This window comes from Cyclopterus lumpus, chromosome 7 (genome assembly GCF_009769545.1).
Source record: "Cyclopterus lumpus isolate fCycLum1 chromosome 7, fCycLum1.pri, whole genome shotgun sequence".
Taxonomy (NCBI): domain Eukaryota; kingdom Metazoa; phylum Chordata; class Actinopteri; order Perciformes; family Cyclopteridae; genus Cyclopterus; species Cyclopterus lumpus.
Window position 1 is genome coordinate 16,913,778 of NC_046972.1, and position 14,035 is coordinate 16,927,812.

Here is a 14,035-nt window from a genome sequence, read left to right on the forward strand (position 1 = left end):
TGATGAATTAAGTGTTTATTCATACTTAACTAATGCTTCCTAGCGTGCAGTTATTATAAAGTGGATCATTTTAATACAGGTATAAATCACCACAATAACACTTGCATACAAACACAGTAACCCTCTACAATTGTTACCCGGGTGACAATACCAGCTAAAACCAAAAGGTGAGTGAATTTAAATCAAATGAAAAATTATTTGACTGCACTAACAGCATTCCCATGTTCCCAGCTATAACAACACCATAATATTAATATATATTCAGCACTGGTTACTCATCTGTGTTCATATGCTAAGCTCAATTTGAAGAAAAATAAATAAATATCTAAAAGGTATCAACAGTAGGAAAAAGGACAGTTTATAAAATGTTTTTTTTTAATAAAACATTGAGCAAACCACTACTTATAAAGCTGAGCTAAGTCCAATTAGATCATTGTAATTCTCAAGCCAAAGAAAAATGTATCTTCTTTAATTTAAAAGAAACATTGAAAACAAAAGACTCACTTAGATTTTCCTTTGTTTTACTGGCTGTAGCCAGTCCAGGAAATCCAATATGTGGCGAGCCCTTTGATTCAGATGGCAAAGGCCCAGCTTTACAGACCAACATCCTCAATCTATGAAACTACACGCATCTTCTGGGTAAGGATAGTCCTCTATGCTTTTGTCACTGAAATAAATAAAAACAGTATCATGTCAATATCATGCTTAGAGAATAATCATATCTTATATATGTAAACAATGACTCCACCTGCACAGACTTCCATCTTTGATTAAGTAATTCTGTCAAAAAGAAGATACAGCGGCGCCTTCGACAGATTAAAACGTCTTACAGTAAGCGTGGCAACTCACACGCAGTCCTACAAATAACAGTTTCTTTACATGATTCACACCTTTTGAATGAATCAATAGAGAGTTCCAGTTTAGGTGCCATCACATTTTTTTTTTAAAGAACAAAATGTGTAACAGTCCCATCAAATCCCTTTGGCTAAAAATACTTATGGGACCATTTTCATTAGCATTTAAAGATGAAGAAAAAAGTGTGGAGGATAATTTAAAGGTTTCCTGATTGGCACAGGTGTCAGTTGTAGTCTCCACTTCTTTGAGGTTCCCTCTTACAGTGGGAAGAGAGAGATTGTGGGGTCAATTAGAGAATTCTGCCCTGTGGCCGAGAGCTTTTGGAAGGATGGGCTCCTTTGAAGGTGTGCAACCAGGGTGGACTGTTCCCGAGAAGAGGTGGAGATTCTGGTATGTTGGGGGCACGTGAGCAGATTTGGTGGGCTGTGGAGGGGCTGGCTGAGGCTCCTGGGGAGGTGTTGCTGGCCTCTGGAACTCTGGTTCTTTCGTCTTGGCCACGCCACCTTGAATGTTGTCTGCCTGTGGTCGTGCACAGGCGGTGCCGGTGCCGTCCGGCCTGGCAAGGGAGGAAGAAAAGAATCGCCCGAAGGTGGAGCTGAGATCATTGGGCCGCCTCTCCTCCTCCTTGTCCTTGCCATCAGAATTGTACTGTTTTAGGCGGATGTGCCAGGCCAGACTGCAGACTGCAGACACAGTTTTAAACTGGTGGATGACATTCCTTGGGATGAAGTAAATGTCGTCGTCACAGAGCTGGACACGGACGTAGTGGATGCCCTCCCTCCTCAGCTGGTTGAGCTTGGCATCGTCTACCCACTGGGACACACTGCATGAAAACATGTTCAACATTTAGCAGGACATGCTACCTGGAGTCTAATAATCAAACAAAGACACAAATATCAGTTCTCACCTGAGACACTGGGGGCTCATACAGATCCAGCTGCAACCTCTGGACAACTTCATTGAAGTCCCCAGCATTGAAACACACTACGTCTTTGGTTATTCGAGGTTGGTTATTCCTGAAACAGATTACACAAAAAGCACATTTGATGTCAATGCAACCGTTTAAAAAAAGGTAGGGTTGGTAATATTCTTCATAAACATTTTTTGTTATATATTTGTCGAAATTCTCTTGTCAACTCGACAGCAATGAATAAATCAAACGCTCTCGCAAAATTAAGATTCATTAAGATCATTTTGAGGGAGCGGCATTGGAGAGAAGGCTTTCGGTGTCGTTAACTTTGCTACCTTCTCGCTAGATTGAGCAAATTTTGGAGCTACTTTCATTGGTAAAGCAACACTGGGCTGGATTTTGCCCGTTTTTCAACATCACCAACTCTCGCTGTAAAGACACTCACCATTCTCCAAAGTGCACAGCCTTCAGAACCCCAACAGCAGCAGTGCTCTGCCAGTCGAAGCTCTGGCCCACATGGTCAGCATGGGCCTTCGTTCGGTCCTCAAACAAAACCTCTCTGGGCTCACTGGCCCTCGGCAGGTAGTGTAGATTTTTGATCTCATTCATAGATCTAGACAAAAAGATGGGAGGATGGGAGGGGGTAGTGAAAGAACAAAAATACTTTCACAATCATACCTAAACTCATAACTGTTCCCTGTATTTCATATATTGTGCATGTGGATATGGAACTGTGTTCATGTATTTCCTTTGCAGCTGGAGCTGTACCTGCGTCTCTTGAATGGAGACTTGGGCATGTCAGCAGTGGGTACCATTTGTTCTCCTGGTCGCACCCACATGATGGGCCCATCGTCACTTTGAGAGCGACAGTCCAGCTTCAGACTGGAGAGGCTTCCCCACGGTAGGGTCATCTGTGGTCACACACACACACACACACACACACACACACACACACACACACACACACACACACACACACACACACACACACACACACACACACACACACACACACACACACACACACACACACACACACACACACACACACACACACACACACACACACACACACGGCTGTGTGAGTCAGACAGTATGTTTGTGACGCAACCGATGAAAAACGCAATTACCAGTCACCATATAAAAAGGAAATACAGTGTGTGATTTGTTATGAAAACTACAAAAAATGTAAAGCAATACCAATGAATCAGCAATATGGAAATTATGGATTGTGGTACTTGTACTTCTTAATGAGCTTCCCGAGAGAAACATACTGCATTCAGCATATTAACTGATTCTGGCCTGAGGTCTACAGGAGGATGCACAGGTTAGGGATGCACTACGAGTTAAAATCCTCCAATCAGGTGGCAGGCAGAGCAAACACTATGGGCCTCATGCAAGAACCACTCGTACAAACACATTCGTTCTTCAGTGGATTGGACAAGTGATTTATGAAAAATGTGCCGCTTTCACGAATGTTCTACTATTTAGAATGTTTGCTTAGTAACGGGCATATTTTATGAGTGATCTAGGACTGTCTTATTTGAAATATGCAATTAGTCAGCTCTTATCCAAAGATTTCAATAATGGATGTTATTTGTCATTGCTTTGAATTTCTTTATTATTTGAAAACCCTAAAATTGTAATTCATGAATTCATATAGCCTGACGATATCACCATTATTTTCAACTAAGGAACACATGTATGTATTTCACATGGTTTGTAATGCCTGAATTTCAATTCAAAGCACATTTTAGTGTTTTTGTCACTTCAAGTTTGACAGCAATGAGAATTGCATAGGTTGCATACAGACATGTTTACTAGTTACTACTTTAATGCATTACATTTCTCTTTAAGACAAAGTTAAAATAAGAATACAAAAATGTTCTTGCATGAGTTCCATTGTTGCTCAGACTGCCAAATCATGGTTCATTACATAAGGCTGATGTTATTAAACTTTATTGCTGTGTGAGTACAACCCCCCACCAGTATGGCTATTAGAATATTTTTGAAAAAATGTAAAAATAAATCTTCCTCCGTTTGACCTTGAGAAAGGGTGACTCCTCCAGCATGTCCAGGAACTCTGGGAAATAGTCTCCAACTTCCTCATCTACAGCTCCCACCAAGCTGATCTGCCTCATGGGTCCAGACCGGTATGTTCCGGAACAGTAAGTCCGGCTCACCTAGGACAGGAGAAACAGGTTATGTCTTTTAGTGTGTCCCATTCAAGTCTACACACCAATTGTACCCATTATACAGTATATAGTATATAATGTACTATATACTTTGTATGCCGTTTTCCAGTTAGTATACAAAAAAAGATCTATATCTATCGACAGGATATGACTGCTAATGTTTCATCACAGTGTTCAACTTTAAATATTACATTTCACTTATATAATCCTTTAAGATAGAGGTAGAATTTGCACTCGGCCACAGGGGAGTGGCTGTACCGAAGCTGATCCCTTCCATGCTAATGGAAGATTAACTCACGGCTACATCAAGTTGTAGATAACTACATAGAAAACATTCCAGACTATTATAATTGAAGCAACAGGGTATTATGCTGGCATATGAACATTATTGTGATTTTAAACACCTCACTTTGAAATACATCTAAGAGAGAGAGAGAGAGAGAGAGAGAGAGAACGCTCGGCACAAGCACATCTTTTTAGACTGAACAATAGTGCCCTTTGGATTGAGTCTAATGGCTGGAAAACAAACTTATTGTTATGCTCTGCAATCAGCTATTTTATACAGGTAGGAAAATCCATATTACTTGACTTTTAAGCTACTTTTCCCAAAAAAAAAATCCCACAATGCAACATGAGGTCCGACTATAACAGGCTACAAACATGCCAATAGGTTTAATACATTGTACTTGTTTTATGCATGTATGCTGTTGCATGCATGTCTATGCTACTTCACTCTTGTTTTGTTTACCATCAAAATGTTGTGATTTAGACTAAGGTTTAAATGATTAGTCCATTAGTCAATTAAATTGAAAATAATTATTGTCGCTAATAATAAATAGCAACTATTCTGATAATTCATTCATAATTTTAGGTCATTTTAAAAACACTTTTTCAGCAGAGGTTTTCTTGTTCCAACTTCTCAAATGTGAACATTTGCTGATTTTCTTAGATTTATGATGCTACAGTTAAGCTTTTGACATTTGACAAAAGGACATTTTATTACGGATTTCTCACACGTTAAAGACATAAAAACAATCATATTAATTCATACCAAATCCCAAAAATAAACTGACTGAGCTGAACAAGAACAACACCATCATATGTCCATTGCTCTCATTGAAAAGCATGATCGATGATAAAAGTGCAGATTAGTACAAAGGCCACTTGCCGTTTTACATACCTGAGAGTGAAAGTTGGCAATAGTGGTGGTCTCAATGTCTTTCTTGCCCAGTATCTCCATTTTGACTGGTGTGTTGGGGAAGTTGAAGGCAAAGTAGTCCAGGAAGTCAGGTAGGAAGGCGGCTGCACTGTGCACCACTGCCAAGGCATACGAGGCTGCCCCTCTGTGTGTCTCAGCAAAGGCCAACTGCAGAAACTCCTGTGAGAAGCACTCCATCTCAGCCGGGCTGAGACAAGCTATCTCATCAGCATACGCGTGTAGAACTGATCCCCCACCATTGGCTTGCCTTTCCTCATGCATGAGGCGTCCGCACCAGGTGCCCGTCTGCAGGCAGGAGCTGCGGATGTAGTGGTCTTGGTGGGAGAGGAAGGGAACTAGTCCAGGCTTGAGAGCACGCAGGTAGGGTTGCTGGTTGTCCACAAGGTCTCTGCCAGGCCGAGGAGGATCGGGGCGAACGGGCAGAGTGAGATCTGACCCAAGCCCTGCACACACAATCTGGACCGCTTTATTGTGCATGTATCGGACCTTTTTGGCGCCGTGCTTCTTCTTCTTCTTCTTCCTCTTCTTCAGGAGATATTCCTCCAGTGTTAGAGACTTGGCATTCTCGTTGTGGGGCCTTGGCTCTACAGGTGCATACATAAATGACATTTAGAAGAGGTAGGTTACACAGAGTGGAGGGGATGCCATATTTTGCTTTGTGACCTTGTTGAACCCTACATCGGATTTTCTAAACAATGCATCATTTATTAATCAGCACGCTTCCCACACGAGCAACGTTGTTGTGCAGGAGTTACTAAACATATCTTTGTTTTCATGCACCTTCAGATTATTTACAGGACACCAAAGATCACAAAATAATACGATTTTGGGGGGCATTATGTGGATTTCTATTTTTTGTTCTTTATAATGGCATCATTTTACAGCAGATGCTTTAACCAAAAAACTATTATATACTGTATACTGTGAACCTATTGGGTGAAAATACAACATGTTGGTCTCTGGACACGACTTTGGGAGAACAAAATAAATCGATAGGCCTACCATTTTTTTTATAGAAAAAACCCCCCCAAAAAAACTCACCCATCTTTTTCTTAAGTTCCGCGTGTTTCACATTTGCCTCGGTATTTTCCTTCTTGAGCTTCAGTTTCAGGTCTTTATCCCTATGTTTGTCTTTGAAATCCTGGGGCTTGGCCTTGACCACTCGGAGAGGTGTGAAAGTGAAGAGCGCAGGTGGCTCGGGGAGCACCGCTTGCTTCCTCTGCAGCTGCTCAGGTACCTTCCGCGGCTGAGGAGGAGGCACACACGGCTGCAGGTTTGTTGTACCATTGGTAAAACCGCGATTGTGGTAGGGATGATGATGATGGTGGTGGTGGTGGTGGCTTTGCGGGACATGCTTATCTGCGCTGAACTTGTGGGGTTTCGGATTTTGCGGCTGGTAGGACCGGTGCTCACCGTGCTGGAGGTTGTGATGGTGGTAATGGAGCTTCACTTTCTTCTCTTCGTTCACAGACTTCTCCCGTTTGTCAGCTGATGGCGACAGGTCCCGTTTCTTCTTCTTTTTCCTCTCTCTAATGAATCTATCAAGACTGCCCCTCACATGTTCCCCTTCTACTTTGGCCCGGAGCAAGTCTACTTGAGCTGCCATCTTTGCACGTAGGCTACATTTAAAGCGCTCGGTAATTCTACTGCGCAGGTGTCCGACAGTGTGTAGTCCTCCTGCTGTTATTTTGTAGTCGATTTCACGTCTTGTGGGTCAGTTTGCGCATGCGTAACACATGGTACTGTGGATTATGTAGTTTTATCAATATTGCGACGCCTCACGGGAGTTGGAGTATACTGCGCCGACTGCGTGCCACTTCGCACGCACTCACTTCTGCCCCAGTGACGTCATGGTTCAGCTGAGCGAGGCGGCGCGTCACCATTTACAGCAGTGAGAACTGTTATCTAATGTATCTAATGTTGCATTCAACTTCACAATGACATACTGACATATTGGAGGACCCGAAGAAGGCTGACTGTGTTGAAGGACACGCTCACCATCTTTTCAAGGGTGTCTTAATTAAAACATGGGAATCAGGTAGACGGTGGCCGACAGGCGGACAAACAACACTGTGGAAAAACAAACAAGACAACACACAGGTGGTGATGGGAAGAATATTTCCTGTCTACTATTTGATGTACTCTAGTAATGCATGTGGATATACAATGCAGTGCAAACATATATTTCAAAGTGTATTTGAAGTGAGACAAATCAAGTGTGTTCTTAGTACAACATGCGATCACTTCCCCGCAGCTGAACGCAGAAACATAAACAATGTCTGGAACAAATAGACCAACATTATCTTAAAAAAATTATCTAAGAATGCATTTGTGCACAAAACAAGTACTGGGTTTTTTCTCCCTCATACTTTGAAAACAACCTTTTCGCTGCCAATGTTCATATAACCACATGACTATTAAAACATTGTAAACATGACTTTTAAGAGAATCTGTGGTGGCAGTCAAAGACCTTGAAAAATGAATGCAATGTCTGCCACATGTTAGTGGCACACCCACTAATATAAACTGAGGCAAAATTAACTTGTGAATCTTGTAACAGGTCAATAATTGTTTTACTTCTAAAAAGACACGTGAAGTATCAACTTGCACCCCTAAATCCACAAAAAAAGACTTCATACTACCAGTCATATTTATTCAGTAAATCTTTATTTATCAGTGCATGAACAGAATGCCATGACCAGATTATTACTTTTCACCCATTTTAAATCTTTTCCTCTCAGCTCCCTTAAAAAAATAATGAAACGATTTACAGAGGATTTTTTTTCTGCATGAAGGCAAATATTTATACAGGTGCTGTACAATTTATAAACATTTACAACTACCATGATGTCAAAACTAAAAGACTCTTTTTATATATATATATATGTTGGAGCAATGCAAGGCCACAGTATCATACATGGTAATGTCATGAACAGTAAATAACACAGTAGCCCATAATGTCAACAATGAAGTGGACAATAAATTAGTAAGTGGTCTCACAGACCTAGAGATGCATGTGTTACTTCCGTACATCCTTAAACAGGCTGAAGAGGGTATGGTTCAAGCAATGAAAAGTTTATGAATAGCACTTTATGAACCACTAGGTGTCTCTGTACTCCACAGTCGCAACATTTAACACACATTTTCAGAGGAGGAGGGCACAACTGATCCCAATAAATTACAAAATATACTGTGTATATATTGTTTTTTTTTTATCCGGGCCTCTAATCCCGATTTGATTAAATTTGATAAACTTCATAGAGTAAATTCAAATATCCCCCCCGAAAGAAGCAGTCAAGCCATTTTCACATTGTGCACCGTTTGCAACCACCACAGGGAAGACTTTCGCTCCTTGTGTGGAGAATGAACTGCATTCTGAGGGAGTCTGGCTTTCATTATAACACAAACGTAACCACCATGATGTTGTTAATGATGAACAATTAAGCAAATATTTACATACTTCTCCACCCCCCTCACATTATGGGTCACGTACTAAATCAAAAATAATCAAAAATAGATTTGGAGTTTAGGAGAAACAATATGTTTTTGTGCCTATATTTGTGATGATAAAAAATACAATATCTCTTTTAAGTCGAAGGCCGACTTGCCACTTCTTACAATCAAGCTCTGTTAACTCAACTCATCTAAATTATGTGTCAATATGTGTCAATATGCACTTTGTCAAATAATATATGTTTCAGATTAGGTATACTCAATGCTACATATACATGATATCTAAACTACACAGGTCTATCAGTCAGCTTGTTTACCCATGCGCAGCCAGAGGACCTAAATTACAGAGCTGCTAACAGTACACGACATTATGAATCCGGCTTGAGTGACGACTTACAGACCATGATATCTTAGAAATAGAATGTATAGATTTCATAGTGTTATTATTTTAGATGGTTATACGTATCTACACATTCTATTTCTATCATTTAGTCCACAAAAATGAGTCAGCATGGATATGTGTACTAATTGTTTTTGTTTACATCAAATTTCAATAAATTACATTATGCTGTATTATTAACACACGTGTAACAAACATTAGAACTATAACCACAAGTATCTGGTCTGCTGATTGATGCATATAAAGCTCAGGGTTAGTCTGTCCACCCTCTGATAAGCTAATGGAATCATATAGTCTTGTCATGTGCAGGAATAAAGTTCACAACTCTTAAAAAAACAGATAGTAGGAGACACTCCGTCACCCTTTGCAGCCGATTTGAGGAGAAACTCAACCGTCTCACTTTCTAGTGCATCCAATAGTGACAGCAACAGTGAATCAATCTTGCCAGGGAGAAAAGCTAAGTGACTGCATGAATATGTCTTAAACCTTAAAAGATAGAATAAAAAAATAAAAAAGCAGGATCCTTCATGGAGGCAGGTAGACAGGGAGAGCAGTTCCTCTCATAACCCACAAACAGTCTCACAGTGAGTGCAATACAGAGTAGCTTCTTTAGAACCAGAGTCTCTGATTGGCACAAAATAGACTTCAGTGTTGCATCCAAAAATCTCACTCAGAACCAACCTGCTTCACGCATGTCCGCACGTCATCGTACGGTACAAAATACTCAGGAAGGTGCAAGCATGCATGTCAGATCCAGACATTAGCACCTTGATTCAAACTGGCCGACCGAGGCAAACTGGGTGAAAAAAATATATATAAGCAATGAGAAGCTATGTTGCTGGTTACACAGTGATCTGCTTTGTCCGAGATTGCTAAATAAAACAAAGATCCTTCCATTCTTAATGTCCATCTTTCATGGGCTCAGCTTTTCCTTCATTTACACAGAGAGTCGTGGGAGGATATCAGACATCTGCGTATGTTGTGTCCACCTGGGACTGGATCTTGGCAGAACTGGGAACTTTCCATGGACCAGGGGTGATGGGAGCCTTCTTGCTGGTCAAGGTCCCGTTGCAGCTGGGGTCCTGGAGGCTACTGCTTGACCCTCTGGGATCCTTTCTATTCACTTCTTCAGTTGGCCCATGGTACTTGCTTTCCCGAGATTCCTTATCACCCTTCACTCTTCTACTCTTCCGGTTTAGGGTGCCACTATCGGCATCCGACCCGGCCCTCTCCCTGTGCATTTGGGAATGGGATTTTTGAGCCGCTGCCTCTTGCTCAGACGTTTTGCTCTTCCTGTGGCGCTCACTGGTCCCCAAGCTTTTGTCTCCACTCTCTGCAGCCACCCTCTCCTGCCAGTGGGCTGCATCCTCCTCCTTGTACCTCCAGTCCTTCTCTTCTCCAGAGGCAACGCTGGGCTGTTGGCCAGCTGGACGGCGGGGGCTCTGGGGCTCATTCAGGTTCTTCATAGGCTCAGCAGGGTCATGTTCCCTATTCGAGCTCTTCCTGGGGCTAGAGGAGTGGTGGTCTCTCTGCCCTTGGGCTTTTCTGTCCTTTTTCATATCCTCCAGGGATCCGCTGTGGCTTCGCTCGTTTTTTCGCGGGCTCTGAGAGCGCTCTTTATAATCTACCCAGCCATCGGTGGCTCTATTGAGACTAGGCAACTTGGAGTCACTCCTGCTTGTTTTCTGGGTGCCGGGGCTGGGGGTTCGCTTATGGTTGTGTTCAGGGAGCTGTTGTCCTCTTGATCTGTTCGCCTGCCTACCGTGCTCCTGCCCAGAGCCAGGGGACCCAGAAGCACTGGGGTCCCCCCCCGGAGAACTCATCAGGGGCGGTTGTTTTGGGTGAAGATGGGGACAGTTCCGAGGTAGAGAGGGAGACAAAGGCTGGAGAGGCTGGAGATGAGTGCCCGTCAGATTCAGAAAGTCTGGGAAATCTTGAGGTTGAATTAGTTACTTTGTCCTTTGAACCTAAGAAACAAACAATGGGAAGTAAGAACTAGAGGCTGAGCAACAATGTATGTTCTCCAAGGATGTGCATAAGCTAAAATATCCCTTACATGGGATGTTTCGCACATTTGATAAAAATGTAAGATAATTAAGTATGTCATGCAACAGAAGAACAATATCCTTACTACACCTTGCCCACTTTCTCTAATAACCCTCTGTAATATCCTTCTAAATATTTGCCTTGTTTGAGATATGTATCAGTCGACGACAGCCATCAATGGAAAAGGTGATAGCGCTCACCCAGCACTGACGTTTCAATTTCCCCCCAAGCTGATAAGAATTGCACAGCTGTGATTGAGAGCAGATATATGCAGCAGAAAACCAGAGAGAGAGAGAGAGAAAAAAAGAAGAGCGATGGACTTAGTGGTGCTGAAATGAGATTTTGGATTTCTAGGAGCGACAACTCATAGAAATTCATTCTAATGTGGTCTTTGGATTGAAAGGTTGATGCCAGTGAACGCACACAGATCCTTTTACCACTTGCCACTCACTGATCAATATCTAGTTTATCTAGTTAGGCTTTTTCTCCAGGTCTCCATCTTCATTCAGAAGGAAGTGTGTGTTCACTGGCATCCCAGCTTTTGCAATACCCTTAAAAAAATATCTTGCAGAGCTCTGAAGCCTCCCAGCGCTCCTGCAGGTCTGCTCGTTCTTCTAGGACTCACTGCTTTGGTTCAGCCCTCCAGGGGAAGTGTAACTCTGCTAACTGATCTATTTCAAATTGATCATGGGGATGAAGGAAGGGACAGAGAACGACACTTAAATCTGGGAGATGAATCACTTTTGAAAGGAGAGGTCAAAGGCAAAAGTACAAGGAGTACAAGGTTTACCCAGGTGATTAGGGACAGACCAAGAAAAGCAGTGAGGCCTTTAGTGATGTTCTGGTTTCATGTAGAAGCACAGGGTGGAAGAAGAGTTCTGACCTATAGGAGGAAAAGATAAATAGGTAGAAATAGACGGCCACGCCGGTGCAGATAAAAAGAGCACAGATAAAGATAGAAGTGAGAATGACAGGAGAGAAAAGTCAAGAGATGCTGGCAACACATGCATGAGAATAAAAGAAAACTCAGCACCCTGCTATCAAGCATATCCATACAAAAGCTTCTTCATACGCATGGTGTATATGCTATCGTGTAGATCTATATGCAGCGGTAACAATGAATGTGTGTGCATGCATGTGGCCGTCAACAGTCACTCACTGTGATCCGGGACCAGGCCCTGGCCCGGCCGAAGCAGCAGATGAACTTTACTGCCTCCCGCCTGGATCAGCTCGATTGCCCGAGTGTGCGTGATGCCCTGGGTGGCCTCGCCGTTGATCTCCACTATCTGATCTCCAACCTGTGGTGGAGACATAATCCGCTCTTATTGTACATGCTACAAAGCAGAGATCTTTTCAGAATTTGTATTTATTTTTTTACAAGAGGAAGTGCATTTTCTGTTCTTTTTTTTTTTTTTTTTAAACTATGAGGAACGTCTCGTCTCCCCTCAGGGCGCAGGCGAGTTGAAGGTGAGGCGCAGTGGGAGAGCTGGGAGGCAAACATGAGGTTCAAGCCAGTGTTCTCAAAATGACAGGAAGTTAGTTGTTGTAGTTTGGATTGCTAATTGGACTCGCTTAGCACTTCCAAATGATGGCATTATCCGATTTCTATAGCAAATAAACGTCCATTTATCCGCATAGAAATCAAGGAGAAAAGAAAGCGCTCCTCGTAATTTGCCACTCACCTGAGAATCGTTACGTTTTGTTTTTTTTCAGAATCAAAATTACCCAGTTTTAATTGACTGAACATCAATGAGTACATTGCAAACAGTAGCTAAAAAAAACACACAAAGTTGTGGTTGACAGCTAACTAGCCCCCCACATTGCAACATTAACTATCCGTCTACATCCTCCGAAGCAGCTAAATTATAGGCACATAGAGTATGATAATCCCGCAGACAGAAATAAGACAAAAACAATAATAGGAGTGAACTTTGGAGAGACTTTGGAAACCCCAGAGTAAAATGCAATAGTAATAAAACTCACATGTATCCTGCCGTCTTTGAGAGCAGGTCCGTCCTCAGCCAGTCGCAGGATAAACAGGCCCATGTTGTACTCTTTCCCTCCTCTCAGACTGAAGCCGAAGCCCCACTGGCTGCGGTCCAGCTCCACCACAAAGCAATCCTGTAGGTCAGACAACAATATGAGCTGTTGAGACATTTCCTGACAGACGTAAGATAAAGTTTGCTCGCTGTAGTCAAATCAGATAAATTGGCACCAGAGCAGAATGAGTAAGTTAGAAACATGATGTACAATTGATTATTGAGTAATAATTCTGGCTTTAGTCTTACCTGCTTAGAGCCTGACATGATGAGAGGTCCCATCTCTCTTGGTGGGAAAGAGTTCCTCATCTCAGTATCACCATTTCTACCCCAAAAGAAACCACACACACACACATTACAATTGTGGCCAACATACTGTGGATATGAAATATATTTTGTGGCGTTTCATAGGTTAAGGTTATCTAGCATAATATCTCAATGAGATGCTAATTTATTTTCAGCACATACACAGCATATGAAAATGTGTGAAACATTAAAATAAGGAAATATAATTACAGGGTACAATCTTCAGCAGTTTAATCTTACGCCAGTTTATATGTGTCGTGCTCGCAGTAACGCCGGTGTGTGTGAGCTACAGCACATGAAAAGTAGAGATGCTCGGCATTGTGAAGAGAGCAGAGAAAGAGTCTCATTCTCTTCCCATTCAGCTCGGTCCAGTATCGCCCGCACACGGCCACGCCTTTTTAATGGCGGCGTGAGCCTCTTTCTGACGGTTTCAGTATCCTTCACAGAGTTGTTGTTGCTTGTACAAGACGATAACGAGGGCATACTTTAATGCTTGAGGTTAATACCTTTGCGGGAACTTAGCCGTGCTGACACACTATCTAAAAGAGTCTCGGCCTTCTTAGCAGCTCTGGCATGGAGAAGAGTTTACGCACTTCATCCAGCCAAGCTGAC

The 14,035-nt window shown here is 42.3% G+C and overlaps 2 protein-coding genes across 2 annotated transcripts in view; both read right to left on the reverse strand.

Moving 5' to 3' along the window:
- Nucleotides 1-357: 357 nt before the first annotated feature.
- Nucleotides 358-6,891, reverse strand: LOC117734052 (lysine-specific demethylase 9). The gene is made up of 7 exons (XM_034538112.1): nt 6,221-6,891; nt 5,141-5,763; nt 3,811-3,948; nt 2,534-2,676; nt 2,211-2,378; nt 1,739-1,871; nt 358-1,668 (listed from the first exon to the last, which is right to left on the reverse strand). The coding sequence occupies exons 1-7, from the start codon at nt 6,783-6,785 to the stop codon at nt 1,141-1,143; spliced, it is 2,298 nt and encodes a 765-aa protein (XP_034394003.1). The 5' UTR covers nt 6,786-6,891; the 3' UTR covers nt 358-1,140.
- Nucleotides 6,892-7,829: 938 nt separating this feature from the next.
- The window catches only part of magi3a (membrane associated guanylate kinase, WW and PDZ domain containing 3a), a 102,368-nt gene continuing 96,162 nt past the window's right edge, over nt 7,830-14,035 (reverse strand). Inside the window, 5 exon segments of the mRNA XM_034536912.1 lie at nt 7,830-10,828; nt 10,830-10,999; nt 12,238-12,376; nt 13,062-13,199; nt 13,367-13,442. Coding sequence (XP_034392803.1) covers nt 9,995-10,828; nt 10,830-10,999; nt 12,238-12,376; nt 13,062-13,199; nt 13,367-13,442 — 1,357 coding nt within the window. The 3' untranslated portion in view covers nt 7,830-9,994.